This window comes from Macaca thibetana, chromosome 12 (assembly GCF_024542745.1).
Source record: "Macaca thibetana thibetana isolate TM-01 chromosome 12, ASM2454274v1, whole genome shotgun sequence".
NCBI classification, from domain to species: Eukaryota; Metazoa; Chordata; class Mammalia; order Primates; family Cercopithecidae; genus Macaca; species Macaca thibetana.
In genome coordinates, this window is record NC_065589.1 from 27,945,789 (window position 1) to 27,970,076 (window position 24,288).

Genomic DNA, 24,288 nt, shown 5'->3' on the forward strand with positions numbered 1-24,288 from the left:
AAAGCACTTTGCCACCATTCAAATGTAGTTATAGACCTGGAAACTTCCTTTGTTTTCAGGAAAAGAAAAAGAGCTACTTTCATTCTTCCTTAGTTGGTCTTAGATGACATAAGAATTTTGCAAACTGTTGCTTGGAGTAAAAGCATATTAGAGGAGTGTATTTGTTTAACTCAATCATTATAATTAGAGCACTGAATTTGCCTTACTTGACAGAAACTTACTACACAACTCTCATGAAACTGAATACTTAATGAATTAAGACTTACACTGGCTCCTTCCCATTGAAGTACCATGCTGCCCTGTTGGTATCTGCCATCTCATTTTTCTTGATGCCGTGCTTATTGGATTCTAGTATCTATTAAGGTTAAATTCTGTTGATTGACTAATGCCAGCACGTTGTCAGGAGCAATAGATGTCATTTTAATGTATTTCTTGTAAATAGTCAAATAAACCCATAAAATGGAGAAGCAGCTGGCGTAAGCACAGCCTACTTAATTCTGCAATTAGACATTAGCCATTCATTTGATACAGGAGATGTCATAGAAGTGTTCAGTCCTTGGCTTTCTGTGCCACCATATTCAGTTAAAGATACAATTATGAACACTCTGCAAGTATCATTGGGAAGGGGAATAGATTTGGGAAGCGGAATACCTGCTTATGTAATGAGGAAAATTTAAAAATTTACATATAGTGAATTTGAGTTAACCATTTCACTGGATTCCTGATGGTTTTTGGTTTGATCTTTAGTATAGAAACAATATATAACATAATTCCAGCACACTGGCAGGGCTTCTAGTATGGTATTTTGACCCAGTCAAGAATTTTGAGTCTCATTTTCAATGTATAATAAAGTTAATATTTCATATCAGCTTTATTAGAAAGGTAGTTTTTAATTCAGTGAGTGCTTATTAAAATTTATGCCCTTTTTAGAGTATAATTTTTATTATATGTAAAACACAATTTTCAAAGCACATTTATGATAATTTAAAATTAAAAGATTCAGAAACTCAGCTGAGCAAACTTGGGTGAATATGATTTTTATATTAAAAACAATGGGGGAGAGAGAGATGAGTGCCAAAGAAAGCACAGATAAAACTAACAAATTAAGATTGACATGATGGGTAATTACAGATGTCCTGAGTGTGAATGTTGAATTTGAATATGCATTAACAATCCAATTCAGGAAAGACTCGGTCTCTTGACAAACCTCTGCTTTTGGAGAGATGGAGTACTCAGTTGTTAGTCTTCTGCTTCTGACCTTTTTTATAATAAACAACACCTTGGAACACTCAATTCAAGCAGCTTTTAAGCGTTTGACATATTCACATCAAGCTAAGATAATACCCAAGGTTTATCTTGTGTACCACTAGTTATATTCCAGTGTGAAATACACAGCCTTTAGAAAACTAAGCAGATTTAGGTTCAGATTCACATTCTGCCACTTAATGGCTGAATGGCTTTAAGCAAGTTAACTTCTTAGCATTTCAGTTCCCTCCCCTGAATTGGAAGTAATATACAGTAAATCCTCATTGTTCGTGGATTCTGTGTTTGTGAGTTTTCTTACTTGCTAAAATTTTTCTTGTAATCCCCAAATCAATACTCACAGTGCTTTTGTAGACATGTACAGAGTAGTGAAGAACTTTAGTTGCCAAACAAGTGTGTCCCCAGCTGAGGTCAAACAAGGTGATACTTGCCTCCTTTTTCCAGCTCTCACACTGTAAACAAGTGGCCCTTTCACAGTCTATTGATGCCATGTTTTTTGCATTTTTGTATTTTTGTTGATGATTTTATTATTTAAAATGGCCTCATAATGTAGTGCTGAAGTGCTGTTTTATGTGTCTAAGCTCAAGAAGATTGTGATGTGCCTTTCAGGGAAAATATTAAATACTGTGTTAGATAAGCTTTGTTAAGGTGTTAATTGTAGTACTGCTGGTGCTAAGTTTAATGTTAATGAGTCAACAGTATATAATAAATAATGTGTATAAACAGAACCATACATAAAACAAAGTATTGATCAGTTGATGAAAATGCTGGAACCACAGGCTCACAGAAACATAAACCTGTATTTCCTTTAACAGCAGTGGTTCATTATTCACTAATTCGGTGTTCATAGCATCTTTATGGAACATAACTACTGCAGATAATGAGCATTGGCTATACTACTCTTGCTGTATTTGGGGAAGGGTACAAGTACTTTTAGTAGCTGTTACCATCACAGTAATTTTGATCAGGATCTTTTCTTAGAACAAACAGTTGTGTCCTTGGTCATTTAAAGTTAGAAAAGTAAAAAGAAAACAGAATAGAATAAATTGGTATTTTAAGAATTTTTTTTTTCTCCTTTGACCAGAAAATATTGGTGTGTGATTTTTAGTATTGGATTGGTTAGGCCTTATGATTTATGAGTGTTTTATTCTACATTATGGAAAAATTAAAGTTTTCAGAGCACTGCACAATGTACACATTCAATCTATAGTAAAGTATTTTGCTCATTGGATGAATATTAGGTAACATAGCATTCATAGTTTTTATAAAATGATGCTGCTCTCATGGTTCTCTATTAATAACAATTTATAAGAAGAGAGTTCTGTCCGTTAGTATCTACAGGTGTAAAATAAACTTATATACAATCAAATAAATTCTCAGGTTCTACTCAGTTTAAACCCAGGGAAGTAACAATGGAACAACTTATTCCATATTTTATTAATGATATTCTACTTTTTCTTTTCATATTTAATATTGCCATTTCATTTTTGTTTAACAAGAGCTATAAATGACTAAAACCCTGGCTACGTATTATTTCCTGCTTTATAAGTATTTTTGAATACCACTTCACTAATACATGTAAACCATTAATACTTCCAGAATATTTTATTTTTTTTAATATTTAAGATATATTGGTCCTCCATTATTTTCAGAAACAACTGTGCATTCAAACATTTTTTTCAAAAAGCCTATTATCTTTGCTTTTAACATTTGAAATAAATGCAAAATATAAAAGAATATTTTATTATTTTTCTGACAATCAAATCTGCTCCCAAATTTGTTATTCTTTGAAAGGTAAGCCATGTTAAATAGAAAAAGAGGGAAAAGCTGAATCTGAAAAATGAATCTTCTCATGTTTGTCTATGTATAAACTATTAACCTTTGTTCTTTAATTGACTTTGTAACAGAAATTTACATAATATGAAGTTCTTAGAATTTCTGGACAAGAGTAGGGAGTTTTCTTTGTTATTATATATACCATGACTTGAGATTATCTCAGTGGCATCCTTAATATCTTTAAAACATGGACGTAATTTTAAATGTGCTTGAAAAATTAAATTTGATCATGGATTGCTTGTTGATAGAGGAAAATAAAGCAATAAAATTTCATTTAAAATTAGGCAGTCTGAGATAGAGCATTCTAATATTAATGAAAGTTCAGGATTAGATTATTGAAATAAAGTGACAGGAAACAGCAGGATTTTCTTCTTAGGGAAGAGATTATGACTTCTCTTGTACTTAATAGGTGTGTAACACAGTTTGAGCATTCCTAATCTGAAAATCCAAAATGCTGTAAAATACTAAACTATTTGAGTGCCAGCATGACACACTTGACCTCACATGATGGCTCACAGTCTAAACGCAGACACAACTTTGTTTTATGCACAAAACTATTAAAGATAGTATATAAAATTATCTTCATATATGTTTTATTTGTATAAAGTGTATATGAAACATAGATGAATTTCTTTTTTAGATGTGGGTCTTGTTGCCAAGATATACCTAATTATGTATGTGCAAATATTCCAATATCCAAAACAAAACTGAATTTTAAAACACTTCTGGTTTCAAGCATTTCAGATAAGGGATACTTGGCCTGTAAATATGATACAGGAAGAGCACCGATGTGGAAGTCTGTTGCTTTAGGAAGTGGTTCACTTTATCTTTGCTATTAGTGATCTTAGCAAGTCACTCTGTTTCTGCACTTGACTGTGCGAATCTATAAAACAAGAAAGTAGGACTAGCTCTTCAGGGTCTTTTCTACCTCGTAAGTAATTTGATTCTGGGTATTTTCAAAATTCAAGTTACAAGATTAGAATAAATAAAACATTTATAAACAGGACTCAAACACATTTTTTTCCCCAGAAAGTACCAGTTTTTTCAGTTCTGTCGCGTACTCCAAATTCTGCTGATTGACTCCTGTAATCCGATGAAGTTCTGTTATTGTGTCAGTGTGGGGTAATAAAGAAGAAAGTTTAAAACTGATTGTACCATCAAGTTTGAGTCAGTCTAAAGTGAACCATTACTTACTCTCGGAAAACACTGCGTTTCTTTATCTTCTCCAGTATAAGTTTTTGCTCTCAAGATAATCATTATAGGTGTGGTGGCTCACGCCTGTAATCCCAGCATTTTGGGAGGCCGAGGCAGGCGGATCACGAGGTCAGGAGATTGAGACCATCCTGGCTAACAGGATGAAAGCCTGTCTCTACTAAAAGTACAAAAAATTAGCTGGGCATGGTGAGCACCTGTAGTCCCAGCTACTCCCGAGGCTGAGGCAGGAGAATGGTGTGAACGCAGGAGGCGGAGCTTGCGGTGAGCCGAGATGATGCCACTGCACTCCAGCCTGGGTGACAGTACAAGACTCTGTCTCAAAAAAAAAAAAAAAAAAAAATCATTGTAGGTCAAGAGACATTTCACTCATACACAAGTGAATCTAAATTTATAGTAGATGCAATCCCAGGACAGTTCTGGGTAGCAAATTAACTGTTGGTTCTTGGCCACCCTTCAGTCAAGAAAGGAGCCCTTTTACAGGCAAATGCAGAGTTTACATGCCGAGTAGTGGTTCAGCTCCTGTGTTGGAATCAATTTACTGTTGAAGTAAGTAGGGATCAGCTGGACAGAACTTTATCACTAGCATTTTTCAAGAGGTTTCCAAAACACTGTAGTATATCCAACATACATGTCTAATCCTCGATCTAAAGTATATGTTTATGCAGCCATAGATTTTTTTCTGGTCGTTTTAAGCCATTAGATATCAAGTGATAACAGGATATAATAGTTTGATATTCAAAACTATGTGTAACTCTGAACTCTTACAGGTGCTATACAATTACTTATTTTTATTGGTGTGGATACAATCTTATCAATGCTGTGTCCATAGTGAATTTTAAAAAACTTTTGTTCCTTTGTGTTAACAACACTAGACAGTGAATGGGATACCTGAGTTATTGTTCCAACTTTCCCGATACCCTCTGCTGTTAAACTCCTGTTCTATGGGAGAGTGTATGAAATTCTGAAGAATGCATAAATGAATAATACATGGTTTCTGCCCTCAGTGATAAAATGAGATATTGAGCAAAACAACCTCAAAGACAAATAGGAAATTGTATGGAGGGTTTGTTTTTATAATGAAGATAATTCATTATAGTATCTAGTTTATAGAATGCTTCTTGCATTTTATCCACAGAAGCCCGGTGAAAAACAGTTTTCATTTTTTATTTCCATAGGCAAGGAAACTTCCAGAACAAGTAATTGGGATAGCCAAGTCCTTCAACTCCAAATCTCAAATTTAGTAGTTATATGCTATCAGAACAGAAGCATAATAAATATATATATACATGCCATCAGTTCCCTTGCCTGTTGGTGAACAGGCATTATCCAAGATGTTGTCTCTAGCTGAAGCTGACCATGTCCTTCATGATTGGTCCTGGGCATCCTAAGGGTTCCTTTCATTTCTAGAGCCTAGCAAGACAATTGGTACTGGCTGCCAGCCAGTGGCCCTACTTAGGGTTTCCCCACCCAGGTGCCAGGCAGTGGAATGACTCTAAACAGTGCCAGGCTGAGCTGTCTCTATTGCATCTTGCTTTTTAACCTGAAGCTGTGAACAGACTTACTCAAGCCATCAAAAGAATGCTTTTTTTTCCTGCAAAGCCCAACCAAATCATCTCTAGACTGGTGACCTCAGTTGTGTTCCTGTCACGTTCCAAACCTATCCCAAGCTCTGCCTGTTTATTTTAGCAAGCACTGTTGAGCCTCTGTTGTGTGGCTAGCTGAGCTAGGTGCTGTAGACTAAAGCTCATTCCGTCATGTCAGATCAGTTACAGTTTAACAGACGATTAGACATATAGCTGCCAAAATGAGCAGTGTAGATGGTAAGTGCTCAGTTTAGGTTATTGTGGGCAGGACTGCATCATGGACTTTTTATTCACCTTAAATTTGGGTAATTGCTATGAGTGAAAATGTAGACTTTAGTGTGTGTGTTTGAAATAGTATCCTGGCTTAGGTTTTTCAGAAAGGAGATTAAAATTACAGTTAGTGTTCAGTACTAACTTATGGCTTAATCCTCCAAAGAAAGAATATTTTAAATGTTTTCTTTATATGGAAAACCAATTGTGTTATGTTTTGTTTTGGCATAAGTAAGATTTCTGTTTGCATTTTAGAATAATACTTAAAAACTGCCATGAAGAAGAAAAACCACTTAGGTAAATTGCTTAATTTTAATGAAAGAGAAGTAATGCTCACTTGATATTTATTTTGCTTTAATTCTTGTGTTTTTGTCAGGGGTAAAAGCATGTCTACGAAGAAAAGTATGTGAACAGGAAGAAAAGTATGAAATTCCTGAAGGTCCACACAGAAGCAGGCTCAACAGAGAACAGCTGGTATTTTTCTTTTACTACAACTTTCATTGTTCTTATTATGACATACTATTATTATCACCATCAGGGAAAACTGCTGCCCTTTCAACAACTACAGGTGACTGATTAAAATTTTAATTGTGCTTATTTCAAGCACTTGATTCTGAAAGATGATCACGATGAGCAGTAAAATCCAGAAGGTAATAATTTCATACTGTTAATGGATTTTTGGCATCTTGAACATTCCCATAAACCTTTCAGAATCGGAGGTAAATCTCAAATACAGGAAGTAGCTTGGAAGAAGACTTACAGCTGCTGCTCGGATTTAGTTACCATATGTCTTTATGGCCACATATTGTAGTTTTAATGGATAATATTGCATTATCCTGTTGATATATATATGTATATTAGAAGTGACAAAGAAAATTTCCGTAGAAGGGAATTATGAAACTTTTTAAAATTTCCAACGAGCATACAGAAGTGTGTTTCATAGCTAATTGGATCCCTAGCCTCAGCACAATAATCTGTTGTGCCCGTGAATACATTTCTGGAACCGTGGAGGGCACACCTCCCACGGTGGCTGCCCTGGAGACCTTAGGTTGGTAATGTGTAGGGACCTGAATGTGGATAGGCAGAACTGGATAAAAGTCCATGGAAAAGATGTTACTCTTGTAATTACATTTGCCTTGTGTCTCTGAAGCCTATTTCATAAAAGCTAGGAATTGTGGGGTTTTTAAGTCCCACCACATAAGCATAAACATCCTGATGAAAAAAGTTTGATGAACATTTTTTTGTTTTCTTTATACCAAACACATCTAAAATTTTAGAAGAGTGAAAAGGAACCAAAATGGTGACTGAATCTTAGGGAAAAAAATTGTAAATAGGAAGCCCCTATTTGCCTAAGTATTTTTCTTGATCCAATTAGTATGCTTGAAATTTAACTTGTCCCAGCACCTCATTAAGTAGCTTCTTAGCTGCTCATAATTATTACAGATTGAACATCCCTAATCCAATATCCAAAATGCTCCAAAATCCAAAACTTTTTGAACTTTGACATGATGCCGCAAGTGGAAAATTCCACACCTGACCTCATGTGACAGGTCACAGAACACGGTCAAAATTTTGTTACATGCACAAAATTACTAAAAATATTGTGTAAAATTACCTCAGGCTGTGTGCATAAAGTGTACAAGAAACAAATGAATTTTGTGTTTAGGCTTGAGTCTCATCCTTAAGATATCTCATATATATGCAAATTTTCCAAAACCCAAAAAATTTCTGAATCTGAAATATTCTGGTCCAAATGTTTCAGGTAAGGGATACTCAACGTGTATTTTTATTTTCCTCATTCATATGCAGTGTTTTTGAATACAGTATTTTGATCTGCCTTTAACAAATGTTTTCTCATTATTTCAGTTGCCAAAGCTATTTGATGGATGCTACTTCTATTTGGGGGGATCTTTCAAACACCATCCAAAGGACAACCTTATTAAGCTTGTCACTGCAGGTGGGGGCCAGATCCTCAGTAGAAAGCCCAAGCCAGACAGTGACGTGACTCAGACCATCAATACAGTCGCATACCATGCAAGGCCCGATTCTGATCAGCGCTTCTGCACGCAGTATATCATCTATGAGGATTTGTCTAATTATCACCCAGAGAGGGTTCGGCAGGGCAAAGTCTGGAAGGCTCCTTCAAGCTGGTTTATAGACTGTGTGATGTCCTTTGAGTTGCTTCCTCTTGACAGCTGAATATTGTACCAGATGAACATTTCAAATTGAACTTGCACGGTTTGTGAGAGCCCAGTCATTGTACTGTTTTTAATTTTTCACATTTTTACAAATAGGTAGAGTCATTCATATTTGTCTTTGAATCAAAAAAAAAAAAAAAAAAAAAAGGTCTAATGCCAGATTAGGAATTCATGTTGTGTTTACCGTTTAGATGCTGGGATTGCTTTTAAAGGTTTTTCTTTTTAAAATTGGCATGTTTTTTGATTCATCATGTCTTTCTATTCAGATTATTGAGTATCAAAGATTAATGAGAGGACACCAGAATCCTGGTTAAATGGACAAGTGGTATCATTACTGTTTGAGTCTTTGAATATTCTTTAATAAAATCCATACCTGCCACCAGTGAAAAAACTTGCCATTTTTTTTAAGTAAACAGAGAATATTATCAAATATTTTGGCTTTATTGCAAAGAGAGTATTTGGTCTAAATATACCAACCACCTTAGGTGTTTAATTCTCCTATCTGCAATTGTCTTTATCCTATATTGTGTTTATTTCTTTTCTTGTAATTTACTTTGTTGTCTGTTTCTACACTTTTATCTCGGTTTTTTATGTTGTATATTCATCAGGAAATCGTGATTTAATCTTTAACATTTTTTTTTTGTGGTAAAAATCAACACTAGGCTCATAGTACATATTTGTATTCTGTACATTTGCTTATAACTATCAATATATAACTGTTTATCTACTACATATGTATATATACTTAGAGCATTTTCTGTAACACATTTTAATATCAGTATTTTTTTAAGAAGTCTGACCAATCTAGCACATTATCAGTCCAATGTCATTACTTTAAATTAAAAAGCAGTCTTCTTCTGGTAAACCTTGTTGGTATTTGCAAAATAATTTTGAAGGTCTTAATTTCTTCCTTTGTAAAGTTTTTAAAAGTTTTTAGGTTGGCATGGAGGCAGAAGTTGGTGATTACTTGATTTACAACAGATTTTTTCCAGATCATACAAAAGGCCATACAGTAAGTGTAGAAGTAGGCATGGGGAGACCTTACTAGTATCAAACAGGCAAGGCCTCACTGAGTGGGCGGGATACCACGTGAGAGTGGCCAGACCTGGGAGGTTCCTCTGCTCTGTGTGCTCTCATTCCCGAATCGACAAGGATACATTCGATTATTTTGAAACATTTTTTTAAGAAGCAGAATTCTTTAATAATTCCTTCCTAGACATTGAATATACTTATAAAATTAAAGACTTGGCGAAGGAGACACTGAGAGACCTGCCAGTTTGGTTCCTCATGAACAAAAGAGGACAGTTTGATAACAACTGGAATAGACTATCCCTAGTTTTAAAATATTGCGAATCTCTGAAGTTCATCAACATCTTAAGATGCACTTACTTGAAAGTTTGAGATTCTGTTTATCATTTGAAAATACATTTTGCTTTAATTCTTTCTTTGACGTGTTGTTTTTTTCATATCAAGAAATATATTGTATGAACAAAATAACCTTTTGACCCTGACCTTGCTGGGTGAATTAGCTCTGAAACACTCTCTGCAACCAGTAATGCGTTTGTCCCACATTTCATTCTGATGGAAAATGACGAACACCATAGCACCAAACAAAAATCCGAGGGGTTAGATAATGTCTGGATTAAATAATTTAAGACTCTCTGGGATTTTGGGTGTCATTTTTTATTTATAACTGACTTCAGGTCACTTTGTATTGCCTCATAGGTCACATTTTAGACAGGTTTGTGTCTGTTCCTTGCATCTGAATTCCTGTTTGTAAAGATACCTTTGAGGTCTCTTGCTCAGTTTTTGTCATTCATTTTCTTGGTTTATCACCCCTCCCTTCTTTTTGTTGTTTTTCCCTGACTGTTAAGCAGTTTCATCTTTGTTTTGTTAAATATTTATTTTGACAGCAGTTAGTTTGTGTAAGCTCTTGAAACTTGTGATTGTACACTCTGTGTAGATATATATGTAATTTTTATTTTTCAATCATAGATTCAAACTTCCTTCTTATTTACCATAAATCATTAAAATTATTTGTGTTTCCATATATCTGTGTCTTGTATAAAATTGGCTTATTCTGTGCTGTTGAATGAGGCCCAACATGACTTGGTGAGGAAATCTATTAACTAACAAAATCTTACCATTTTGAACATAACACTTTTTAATTAATTTTGAATAAAAGTATTTCTAAAATGTACTAGATACTTTATTACCTTAGATTATTCCGAATATAGTATAACTTTCATAGTTGGGAATCATCATTAAGAAACAATTATACACCGATTCCTTTGTGTCTCTATAAAAGTGAGAGGCTGGTAGCTTTTCCACATTCTCATGGCTATTTTCTAGTTCTACTTGAATTTGTAACTGTTCCTCTTTTTCCTTGACAGCTGCCACTTTTTAGCTATTTTTCTGTCTCTGCTAATACTTCACCATATCTAACTTAATTTTTTTTTCTTTTGGCCTGCTGAAAAATAGAAACCAGATGGGAAGCATATTAGAATTATGATTTAAATAAGGGTAAATGAGCAATGTGTGAGGGTTTTCACTGACTTCACCTAAAAGGTAATTTAGCTACTTGAATTTCAGTAAATAGAATTTTGCCTTTATTTCATTGGTCCTTTTTTTTCTTTTCTTTTCTTTTTTTTTTTTTTTTTTTTTTTTGCACCTGCTTTGTGAATTTAGTAATTAAGTGACCTCTGCCTAGAGGATGATATTTGGGGAGGTTTGATGTTTTCTGTGGGAATAAGATGATTCACGGGTGGGAATGGGGCTGCATTAGCTGTTATTGTTTCCATGAGTCAATGTGGAAAAAACATTAATTGTGTTCTAAACGTTCATGGACCTCATTGCAGTCACAATTGTCTATTCTGTTTCCTACTCTGAACACATTAAAATGGCAGGAACTAATGAATAGCTACTGAGAAGTTGTCTTCGGTTAAGAGCTGTAATTTTTTTTTAGTCAACTAATGTGGCTTATGCCTGGCTAATTAAGCTGCAGACATTCTTATAAATTAGGGATTGCTGATTATTTGTGTAGCTTTCTAAGGCACAAGGTGCACTTTCTGATACCTGTAAGTTTCTATTAGAATGGTGATGTGAGAGAAGTGGGAAAAGCGTGTTCTTTGACTAGGCTTAAAGGGTTAATGACTAATACTCCAGCCCTAGGGAGGATTCTGCGTCGGCTTTGAAGTTAGACATGGGTTTGTTAACAATCTAACCTGTATCGTCAGTGATAAAGCGGGGGAAATACTGTTGATTTCACCCGGGTGTAAAGATGTGTGAAAGTGCTCAGCACACTGTAGGCATTCACAACTCGCCTTCCAGGAACCCTGTGAGCAAGCTCACGAAAAAGTGGCTATTGGTAGCACAGCTTGTGTCAGTCCTGAGTATCCTGGCTTTTGTGTCCCATGCACATCTACTACTGGGCGTCTTCCTGTCTTCACTTTACTGGTTGTAGCCTGAACAACAACCAGAGCCAGGCCCTTGTTTCCTGTTTCTGACTTCTCGCCATCCCATCTGCACTGGTAAAGTTTGCCCATCTATATAGCCACCCCTGCTCATTTAACTAAAATGTTTAGCTTTCATCCCCTCTGTGTATTTACCGTGGATACCAAGATTGCTTAGGCCTCTACACAGAAGTGGTGTACCTTGGACAGTACTGGCAAAGCTTCTACTGTCACCATAATATCATAAACCCTTCCGCCACCTCCACTTGAGGCCTAAGACAAGAATGTTTATCTTTCCTGCCTTAGTTTATAGTTTGTGAGACTCATATTTTCATTAAGACCACTAGTTTGTCAAAACCACACCCCATTTGCCTGCTGTGTAAGATAATGTAACCTAAAAATAAAGGTCTTTTTCTGAATCTTTCTCATGTAAATGTCTGAGTTTTTAAACAAATCTGTTTACAAAAGTATTACATAGTTGAGAAATATAAAAAGAATTTTCTGCAGAAGACAAATGCACAAGGAAGAAAACAGGCACAAAATCCAGGGGCCATTAAACCGAAACTATTTTGTGTGGCCTTCATAGTGTTAAAAGTACATCGAATGCTGATAACAGGGGACCTGAGCTTCCGTTCACCACATCCTCACCACTTCTCTCTCACCCCTTAACGTTTATTCTTTTAGTTGGGCGTTGGAAACATTGACTTAATCCACAACTATTAACATTCTTGTCTCTTTTTCTTTCCCCATAAGTTATTTGGGTACAGGTGGTATTTGGTTACATACGTTCTTTTGTTGTGATTTGTGAGATTTTGGTGCACCCATCACCTGAGCAGTGTACACTGCACCATATTTGTAGTCTTTATCCCTCACCCCCACTCCCAGTCTTCCTCCCAAGTCCCCAAAGTCCATTGTATTATTATTATGCCTTCACATGGTCATAGTTTAGCTTCCACATATCAATGAGAACGTACGATGTTTGGTTTTCCATTCCTGGGTTACTTAGAATAATAGTCTCCAATCTCATCCAGGTCATTGCAAATGCTCTTAATTCATCCCTTTTTATGGCTGCATAGTATTCCATCGTGTGTGTGTGTGTGTGTGTGTGTATGTGTGTGTGTGTGTGGTGTATGTGTGTGGTGTATGTGGTGTATGTGTATATATACACATACACCACAGTTTATCCACTTGTTGATTGATGAGCATTTGGGTTGGTTCCACGATTTTGCAATTGTGAATTGTGCTGCTATAAACATGCGTGTGCAAGTATCTTTTTTGAATAATGACTTCTTTTCCTCTGGGTAGATACCCAGTAGTGGGATTTCTGGATCAAATGGTAGTTCTACTTTTAGTTCTTTAAGGAATCTTCACTGTTTTCCATAGCGGCTGTACTAGTTTGCATTCCCACCAGCAGTGTAGAAGTGTTCCCTGTTCACTGCATCAATGCCAAGATCTACTGTTTTTTGATTGATTGTTTGATTATGGCCATTCTTGCAGGAGTACGGTGATATCACATTGTAGTTTTGATTTTCTGATCATTTCTGATGTTGAGCATTTTTTCATATGTTTTTTGGCCATTTGCGTATCTTCTTTTGAGAACTGTCTATTCATGTCCTTAGTTCACTTTTTGATAGGATTGTTTGTTTTTTTCTTACTGATTTGAGTTTGTTGTAAATTCTGGATATTAGTCCTTGTCAAATGTACAGATTATGACAATTTTCTCCCACTCTGGGTTGTCCATTTACTCTGCTGACTGTTCCTTTTGCCATGTAAAAGCTCTTTAGGTCCCAGCTATTTATCTTTGTTTTTATTGCATTTGCTTTTGCGTTCTTGATCATGAAATCCTTGCCTAAGCCAATGTCTAGAAGGGTTTTTCCAATGTTATCTTCTAGAATTTGTACAGTTTCAGGTCTTAGGTTTAATCCATCTTGAGTTGATTTTTGTATAAAGTGAGAGATGAGGATCCAGTTTCAGTCTCCTACATGTGGCTAGCCAATTATCCCAGCACCGTGTGTTGAAAAGGATGCCCTTTCCCCACTTTATGTTTTTGTCTGCTTTGTCTAAGATCAGTTGGCTGTAAGTATTTGGGTTTATTTCTGGGTTCTCTATTCTGTTCCATTGGTCTATGTGTCTCTTTTTATACCAGTACCATGCATTTTTGGTGACTATGGCTTTATAGTATAGTTTGATAGTGTGATGCCTCCAGATTTGTTCCTTTTGCTTAGCCTTGCTTTGGCTATGCGGGCTCTTTTTTGGTTCCATATGAATTTTAGGATTGTTTTTTCTAATTCTATGAAGAATGATGGTGGTATTTTGATGGGGATTGCATTGAATTTGTAGATTGCTTTTGGCAGTATGGTCATTTTCACAATGATTCTACGCATCCATGAGCATGGGCTGCATTTCCGTTTGTTCATGCTGTCTGATTTCTTTCAGTGGTGTTTTGTAGTTTTCCTTGTAGAAGTCTTTTGACTCCTTGGTTAGGTATATTCTTAAGTATTTTTTTTTCAGCTATTGTAAAAGGGGTTGAGTTCTTGATGTGCTTCTCCGTTTGGTTGCAGTTGGTATATAGAAGAGCTACTTATTTGTGTGCATTAATCTTGTATCCAGAAACTTTGCTAAATTATTTTATCAGTTCTAGGAGCTTTCTGGAGGAGTCTTTAGGGTTTTCAAAATAAATGATCATATCGTCAGCAAACAGTGACAGTTTAACTTTCTCTTTACTGATTTGGATGCACTTTATTTCTTTCTCTTGTCTGATTGCTCAGGCTAGGACTTCCAGTACTCTGTTGAAGAGGAGTGGTGACAGTAGGCACCCTTGTCTTGTTCCAGTTCTCAGAGGGAATGCTTTCAACTTTTCCCCATTCAGTATTATGTTGGCTGTTACATTAAGCTATGTCCCTTGTAGGCCAATTTTGCTGAGAGTTTTAATCATAAAGGGATGTTGAATTTTCTTTAATGCTTTTTCTGCATCCATTGAGATGATCATGTGTTTTTTGTTTTTAATTCTGTTTATGTGGTGTATCACATTTATCATGACTTGCATATGTTAAACCATCCCTGCATCCCTGGTATGAAACCCACTTGATCATGGTGGATTATCTTTTTGATAAGTTGTTGGATTTGGTTAGCTAGTATTTTGTTAAGGATTTTAGCATCTGTATTCATCAAGGATACCCGTCTGTAGTTTTCTTTTTTGGTTATGTCCTTTCCTGGTTTTGGTATTAGGGTGATGTTGGCTTCATGGAATGAATTAGGGAGGGTTCCTTCTTTCTCTATCTTGTGGAATAGTTTCAAAAGGATTGGTACCAATTCTTTGAATGTCTGGTAGAATTCTGCTGAAAATCCGTCTTATCCTGGACTTTTTTGTTGTTGGTAATTTTTAAATTACCATTTCAATCTCACCGCTTGTTGTTGGTCTGTTCAGGGTATCTAATTGTTCCTGATTTAAGCTAGGAGGGTTGTATTTTTCCAGGAACTTCTCCATCTCTTCTAGGTTTTCTGGTTTATGTGTGTAAAGGTGTTGACAGTAGCCTTATATGATCTTTTGTGTTTCAGTGGTGTCAGTTGTAATATCTCCTGTTTCATTTCTAGTGAGGTTATTTGGATTTTCTCTCTTCTTTTCTTGGTTAATCTTGCTAATGGTCTATCAATTTTATTTATCTTTTCAGAGAACCAGCTTTTTGTTTCATCTGTCTTTTGTATTTTTTGTTTTGTTTTGTTTCAATTTCGTTTAGTTCTTCTCTGATCTTGCTCATTTCCTTTCTTCTGCTGGGTTTGGGTTTGGTTTGTTCCTATTTCTCTAATTCCTTGAGCTATGACCTTAGAATGTCAGTTTGTGCTCTTTCAGTCTCTTTGATGTAGGCATTTAGGGCTATGAACTTTCCTCTTAGCACTGTCTTTGCTGTATTCCAGAGGTTTTGGTATGTTGTGTCATTACTGTAATTCAGTTTCAAGAATTTTTAAATTTCCATCTTGATTTTGTTTTTGACCCAGTACTCTTTCAGAAGCAGGTTATTTGCATGATTTTAAAGGTTCCTTTTGGAGTTCATTTCCAGTTTTATTCCACTGCGGTCTGAGAGAGTGCTTGATACAATTTCAATTTTCTTAAATTTATTGAGGCTCGTTTTATGGCCTGTCATATGATCTAACTTGGAGAAAGTTCCATGTACTGTTTAATGGAATATGTATTCTGCAGTTGTCAGATGAAATGTTCTGTATATATCTGTTAAGTCCATTTGTTCCAAGGTATAGTTTAAATCCGTTGTTTCTTTGTTGACTTTCTGTCTTGATGACCTGTCTAGTGCTGTCAGTGGAGTATTGAAGTCCCCCACTATTATTGTATTGCTGTCTATCTAATTTCTTAGGTCTGTTAATAATTGTTTTATAAATTTGGGAGCTCCAATGTTAGGTGCTTATATGTTTAGGACTGTGATATTTTCCTGTTGGGCAAGGCCTTTTACAATTATATAATATCCCTCTTTGTCTCTTTTAGCTGCTGTTGCTTTAATGTTTGTTTTGTCTGATATAAGAATAACTACCCCTGCTCACTTTTGGTGTCCATTTGCATGAAGTGCCTTTTTCCACCCCTTTACTTTAAGTTTCTGTGAATCGTTATATGTTAAGTGAGTCTCAGCAGCAGATGGTTGGTGAGTTCTTATCCATTCTGTGGTTCTGTATCTTTTAAGTGGAGCATTTAGGTCATTTACAGTCAATGTTAGTATTGAAATGTGAGGTACCGTTGCATTCATCATGCTCTTTGTTGCCAGTACACATTAGGTTTATGTTTGTTTGTTTCTTGTATTTGCTTTTTAATTTGTATTTTATTTTATACGTCCTGTGTGATTTATGCTTTAAAGAGGTTCTGTTTTGCTGTGTTAGAAGAGCTTGTCTTTGAGCTCTGAATTTCTTTCTTCTACTTGTTCAGTCTTATTGCTGACACTTTCCAGAGCATTTCGCATTTCTAAAAGTGTCCAATGTTTCCTGGATTTTTTATTTTCTCTTAAGCTATTTCCTTGAATATTTCTCCCTCCACTTACTGTATAATTTTTTTTATTTCCTTGCATTGGGCTTCGCCTTTCTCTTGTCCCTCCCTGATTAGCATAATAACTAACGTCCTAAATTCTTTTTCAGGTAAATCAGGGATTTCTTCTCGGTTTGGATCCCTTCCTGGTGAACTAGTGTGATTTTTTGGGGGTGTGTTGAAGAGCTTGTTTTGTCATATTGCCAGGGTTGCTTTCCTGTTTCCTTCTCATTTGGGTAGGCTCTGTCAGAGGGAAAGTCTAGGGCTGAAGGCTGCTGTTCAGATTTTTTTGTCCCACAGAGTGTTCCCTTGCTGTAGAACTCTCCACCTTTTCCTGTGGATACGGCTTCCTGCTGAGAGGTGAAGCCAGCTGGACTTCCTGGGTCAAGTGGGGACTTGGAGAACTTTTCTGTCTAGCTAGAGGATTGTAAACGCACCAATCTGCGCTCTGTGTCTAGCTAAAGGATTGTAAATGCACCAATCAGCAGTCTGTAAAAAACGCACCAGTCAGCACTCTGTGTCTAGCTAAAGGATTATAAATGCACCAATCAGCACTCTGTGTCAAGCTAAAGGATTGTAAATGCACCAGTCAGCTCTCTGTAGAAACGCACCAATCAGCACTCTGTGTCAGCTAAAGGGTTGTAAACGCACGAATCAGCACTCTGTAAAATGGACCAATCAGTAGGATGTGGGCAGGGACAAATAAGGGAATAAAAGCTGGCCACTCCAGCTAGCAGCAGCAACCCACTGGGGTCCCCTTCCACGCTGTGGAAGCTTTGTTATTTCGCTCTTCACAATAAATCTTGCTGCTGCTCTCTGGGTCCGTGCCAACTTTAAGAACTGTAACACTCACCGTGAAGGTCCGCGGCTTCATTCTTGAAGTCAGTGAGACCAAGAACCCACTGGAAGGAACCAACTCTGGATACACTGAGCCAAACTGCGGTGATTGTTGTCTCTCTTCTGGGTCTAGCCACCCAGCGAGTCTACCTGGCTCCAGGTTGGTACTGGGGACTGTGTGCACAGAGACCTGTGATATAAACCATCTATGGGTTTCTCTACCTTGGATACCAGTGCCTGTTCCTGTGGAGGTGGTGGGTGGGAGGAGAGCGCTGTGTGCAGTGGACTCCGTGAATGTTCTTAGCATTGGTGGTTTAATGCTCTATTTTTGAGCTGGTTGGCCTCCTGCCGGGAGGTGGCACTTTCCAGAGAGCATCAGCTGTGGTAGTATGTGGGTGAAACAGCAGTGGGCGGAGCCCTAAAACTCCCAAGATTATATGCCTTTTGTCTTCTGCTACCAGGGTGGGTAGGACCATCTGGTGGGGGTGGGGCTAGTCATGTTTGAGCTCAGACTCTCCTTGGGCGAGTCTTGCTGCAGCTGGGGATGGAAGTGAGATTCCCAGGTCACTGGGAATGGTATATCCAGGGGTTGTGTACCTAGGAGGATTATGGCTGCCTCTCCTGAGTCATGCAGGTTGTCAGGGAAGTGGGGGAAAGCTGGCAGTCACAGGCCTCACCCAGCTCCCGCAAATCGAAGGGCCGGTCTCACTCCCACTGTGTTCCCCCGACCAACCGGCCCTGAGTCTGTTTCCAGGTGGAGGGCTAGACAGGCTTGAAACTGCCCCAGGCTACCCGCCTCCCAGCTGGGAATGAAAAGGACTTGGTTCTATCCCCACCTGTGGCATCTGCACACCACATTTGCGCCCGCCCCCAACTTCTGGCCAGGAGGTTTCTCACCCTGTTCAAATTGTTACAACCTTCCGCTAGAGATTTCCCTCTCCCTGTGGAGTTTTAGCCCCTGCTTCTCTGGCTGCCCTCCATATGGATCCCTGTTTTAAACCAGGCAGGAATGGGCTGCTTGGGGACCCAGTGAGCTCCCAGGGTCTTTCTGCTGCTTCCTCTACCCCTGTGTTTCACTTGGCTCTCCAAACTGACTCAGCTCCAAGTCCGTAACTTCTCCCACACACAGACTTTCAGCCTCTCCAGTGGGGCTGTGTGTTCAGGAAACGAGGGTCTCCCTTTCCCACTTGTGCAATTGGGGCACTCACAGCATTTGGAGTGTCTCCTGGGTCCTGCAAGAGCAGTTCGCTTCCTTCTGAGGGTCTGTGGGTCTTCTCGGGATTGCTGATTTGTTCTTGAAGTCAATCTGGAGTTAAAACTCATGATGTGAGCCTCTGCACACTGCTCTGTCCAAAACTGCAATCTAGTCCTGCCTCCCACCGCCATGATGATCCGAGAATTTGTTTTCCTTTTTAGGGAAATAGGATTCCGAATCTGTTTTTCCCCCCGTTTAAGCACACCTACATAGCTTTTATAACTAAGGCATTAAACCTTGTGTATGCTTTTACTTTCCTTGTTTTTCCATGTAATTAAGTATCTTATACATAATTTCAAAAAGTGTAGTAGCCAACAAGATATATCATGATTTATGAAACTGAATCCTGGTGTTGAATATTTGGATTGTTCTATTATAGAAACAACGACTACATTATTATTATTACTTCTTTTTTTTTTTTTTTGAGAAGGAGTCTCACTCTCGCCCAGGCTGGAGTGCAGTTTTTCGATGGCTCACTGCATGCAGCCTCCACCTTCCGGGTTCAAGCAATTCTCCTGCCTCAGCCTCCCAAGTAGTTGGGACTACAGGCACGTGCCACCACGCCCAGCTAATCTTTGTATATTTAGTAGAGACAGGGTTTCACCATGTTGGCCAGGATGGGTCTTGAATATTATTATCTTTATAATGCATTTGGAGTGGGAGGGACCTAAGTTTCTTTAAAAGGTCATGCTAAGTCAGTATCCATGGCTACCATCTCTGTAGAATGCACTGCATAGACTACACATTTAAATTATAGCTTGTAGTTGCATCTAAAATACAAAAATTAGAAAAGGAGCCTTAACTGATTGCTGTGATTTTCATGAGTTGGTGAAACTTAACCTGTGTGACTAAAAACACCTTATGCATTAAAAACTAACCATAAAAAGAAAAAGGAGAAACAATCTGCCTTTTGGTAGAGACCTTAAGAGATTATATTGATTGTGAGAAGTTCTTTTGTTAAGATGAGGAAACTGGTCCAGAGAACTCTAGTAACTCGCCCAAGATCATTCTACTCACTAATGGCAGGACCTACATCAAATGCCTGTGTTCTTTCTCTATCCCATACTACCCCCTGGGGCACCTGTGTCCTTAAGGCTATTAAAGCATTTGCTATTATGCTTTAATAGAGCCTTTGATCTGATATCTACTTGAATGAATTTACTGGACTGTTCTAGGACAACCAGAAGGAAGACTGTCAGTCCCACACTTGGGGCAACCTCAGCTCTACCTCAGCAGACTTACTAATCACTATACTTTGGTTTGGAGACTGCAAAGGATCTGGAGATCTTTCTCAATTTTTGTTTCAGACAACCACATCTAGTTGGTCAAGTTGGTTTATCAGCTGGAATACATTTACCATTTCTAAAGTAAGCCATGCTTAAAAACACAAGTAATTTTTAAGTGTGTGTGTGTGTTGCTTTCCCCTGCAGCAGACTAGAAGTACGTAATATTCCAGTTAATGATATTCCAGTCCATAATTGTGGCTCAGTACAAATGATTTTCAACTGAGGGCCATGCCCTCCTAGTTGAGGGTAGAAGGGGTAAAACAAATGAAAAAAACACCAAAGGGTAAGAGAAAGAGAGTGGAAAGAAGGAATATGGTTCAAAAAAATTCTCTAGGTGATTTTTATGCCTGCATTTCCCAGTTTCAAGTTACTACTGCTTTAGCACCATTTATTGCTGGAATTTACTTGTGACATCATCACACCATTCAGAAATTTATTTTTTATTTAAGCACCTATTGTGATGCGAGAAGTATGTATGTATGTGTATGTGTGTTTGCCTATAACTGTATATTATGTATGCAATGTGTCTGATTACTCATCACACACATTTCTAAAGCTAAGGTATGTGGAATTTGCTGTAGAATATGATGATGTGCCTTAAAGTCATTACCATCCTCTTTGTAATAATTCTTTCCTTTTTTCTATAAGTGCTGAAATTTTGGCATCGTGGTAAATTCAGATTAATTTTCTGGGCTGTGGAACTAAGGATTAACACTTATGGCATTTATATTAAAAGAAAATTAGTACATTCTGAAAAATAAATGAAGTCAGTTGAGGTTTTTTTGGTTTTTGTTTTTTGGTTTTTTGTTTTTTTGTTTTTTGTTTTAGACAGGGTCTTGCTGTCACCCAGACTAGGGTGCAATGGCACGATCGCAGCTCACTACAGCCTCGAACTCCTAGTCTCAAGCAATCCTCCTGCCTCAGCTTCCCAAGTACCTGGGACTACAGGTGCGTGCCACCATACCCAGCTCATTTTTGTATTTTTTGTAGAGATGGGATCTCATGTGTTGCTCAGACTAGTCTCAAACTCTTGGCCTCAAGCAATCCTTCCATCTCAGCCTCACAGTGTTGGGATTACAGGTGTGAGCCACTGGGCCTGGCCGAGATATTATTTTTCTATTGACCTTTCTTTTGCAGATATGTGCCAGAAAGTATAAAGATTAGGCATTTAACTTTTTCAGTAAGTATCCTCTTACTTAAAGTGCCATGCAAAGATTCACTTGCAGTGATACATATGCATTTTATCCTTTTCCTTCCTAAAGATTTGGCTTTACATTTTTTTTTTTTTTTTTTTTTGAGACGGAGTCTCGCTCTGTCGCCCAGGCTGGAGTGCAGTGGCCGGATCTCGGCTCACTGCAAGCTCCGCCTCCTGGGTTTACGCCATTCTCCTGCCTCAGCCTCCCGACTAGCTGGGACTACAGGCGCCCGCCAAGGATTTGGCTTCACATTTTAAGAGGGTGAGGAAGAATCTGTTACTAATTAACCCAGTAGTTTGTACTATGTTGATTCATTGACTATGAGGACCTACTGGGTATCAGACAGTGTTGCTCACCTGGAAGAACAAAGGTGAGTAAGATATAGCCCCGGTCCTCAATGGGCTTACTACACTCTAGTAGAAGAGCCACACGAATAAACAGATGGTTGCACAGGTATTGTTTTTGGCAAGGCAGACCCCTATTTTCCTGTCCAAGAGAAACATCATGTTGGAGACCTGCTTGCTAGTGGGTATTGCTGTGTTTCAACAAAGTCTACCTTGCTACACATGACTCACTTGTTAAAAGAACAAAATCAGTGTTTGCTCTGGACACAGTCAGGGTAATTTTTGGCAAGGTATCTAGGATTTACCTTACTATCAGATGAGTTAATATTCACCGTATGTACTAAACATTGTTTGATTACTCTTGAGTGCTACTTCTAGTCTTTTGCAGAAGAGAAAGGCATTTTATCAATATTTAATAGCGGTTTTTGGTTTTTTTTTCAAATTATGAATTCAAGTCAGAAATAGGAAATGCAGTTTGCTGAAACCATGAATGGGAAATGAGTTTTTTGCCATCCGTATTTAATTTGCTAAATTAGCAAATTTAATCTGAAGGGATTAAACAGTAGTTAAATCTATCCAGATTTATTTCATCTACCTTTCTAAAACAATGCATCTTTTTAATATTCATGCTGGTTTTCTATGAAGTCAGATGTAGTCATTAGAAAGGGTTTTTTTTTTTTTTTTTTTTTTTTTTTTGGCTGGGCAGTGGCTCACGCCTGTAATCCCAGCACTTTGGGAGGCTGAGGTGGGCAGATCATGAGGTCAGGAGATGAGGACCAACCTGGCTAACACGATTAAATCCTGTCTCTACTGAAAATACAAAACATTAGCCAGATGTGGTGGCACATGCCTGTAGTCCCAGCTACTCAGGAGGCTGAGGCAGGACAATCCCTTGAACCTGGGAGGCGGAGGTTTCAGGGAGCCGAGATCACACCACTGCACTCCAGCCTGGGTGACAGAGGGAGACTCCGTCTCAAAGAAAAAGGGAAAAAAAAAAAAAAAACAGAAAAAAAGGGGGAGGGTGGTTGTTTATGTCAGAGAGGTTTTTAAAACAGATTATTGGCATTTAAAATCTTTTTATTTTGTAGCAATTTGTGCATGTAGTTTAAAAATGCAAATATTGCTAAAAGATTTAGACTAAAATATATGCCTTCTCTACCTCTCTCAACTTCTGCCTAGAAACACTTAGTACTCCTGTAGCAGTTTATTTTGGTATTTCACCTTCTACTTAGTACGTATGTCTGTACTGCATTTTCTTGACTCCTTCATTTTAGGTATCTATTGATTCCCTGTTGGATTGGATGATGATTTTGGCACTCAGATTCCTTCTGTCTCCGTCTCCCCACCTTCCTAGTGGATAATTTAAATCTCTTTCACGGGTTTTCACCACAATGCCTATGGAAATATTCATTGCTCTTCCAAGTCATTTGCAATAATTGCATTTTTGTAAACCTTGTTTTTCTTCATTTTATTAGTTTTTAAAATTTGTCTAAATTTTTGAACTCATATCTAAATCTTCCATGACTTTGATATTTCTAAAAGGTCTCACAGTCTTACAATACAATTTTTTCTCCAAGACAAACCTATGCAGGCAGTAGAAGAATAGTTTCATTTTTTTTTTCCTGGAAATACTTCCCCTGGCACCCCCAATGCCTTCCCACTCCCATCTGGACTGGCTGCCAGTGAGACCTGCCACCTCACCTTCATCCTGGGACTCCCCTTCTTTCCCAGTTGCTGGGAACCCTGTTGCTTTTCTTCTCTATTGGATTCCCTGTTTTCTACTTTATGTTTATATTTCGATGGAGTGTATCAGTTGGTTTGTAAGAAAGAATACAATCAATAAATATTTTGTATGGAAAAGATTTTCAGTTGATCATCACACCTGACTGTTTGGCTTGGCAATTATAAGGTGGCAGTTGTTTTCCCTTAGTGGGGTTTTGAGGGGTGAATCAGCTTCTTCCTTATTGTCTATGTTCCCAATGCCGGCACTTGGATTTGAAAGTACCTCCACCTAAGTCATTTTCGCTCATCACATGTTGTATTGAGAGGTACATCAGGTTGTTCATTGTGTTATTTTACTGTGGTTTTCAGGCAGATAAAGGGACAGTCAATGGGAACAACACCTTTAGCGTTCACACGCATTCTTCTGAAAACCAGAAACTCAATATATATAAAATGGTGCATTGGATTACATTTGCCATTTGGAAATAATTGGCATAGACTTGTTTAAAATGATGTAACCTGGCCATTTGAAAGGAATATTTGATAAGGCAACTTGGTCATTTGAGGCTTGGGACAACTTGCAGACAAAACTTAGAAAGCATTTTCCTTTCCGAATGAGACGTGGGCTCTTGAATGATCACTGTAAATGACCAGTCATCCCCTGCCCAAATGGCTACTGAGTTATCCATAGTATTCTATACCAAAAAAACTGTACATTCATAGTTAATCTTTTTAGCAGCAAGTCTTTGTAATGTTTCCTGGCCAGACACTCTCCTTTTGGTAATGCTATAGAGATGTATAAAAATCT

The 24,288-nt window shown here is 37.7% G+C and overlaps 1 protein-coding gene across 1 annotated transcript in view; it reads left to right on the forward strand.

Annotated features, from left to right (window-relative positions):
• BARD1 (BRCA1 associated RING domain 1) overlaps window positions 1-10,415 on the forward strand; it is an 84,713-nt gene extending 74,298 nt beyond the window's left edge. The window contains 2 exon segments of the mRNA XM_050750476.1: window positions 6,544-6,641; window positions 8,034-10,415. Of these exon segments, the coding sequence (XP_050606433.1) occupies window positions 6,544-6,641; window positions 8,034-8,366 (431 nt within the window). The 3' untranslated portion in view covers window positions 8,367-10,415.
• Window positions 10,416-24,288: the final 13,873 nt, after the last annotated feature.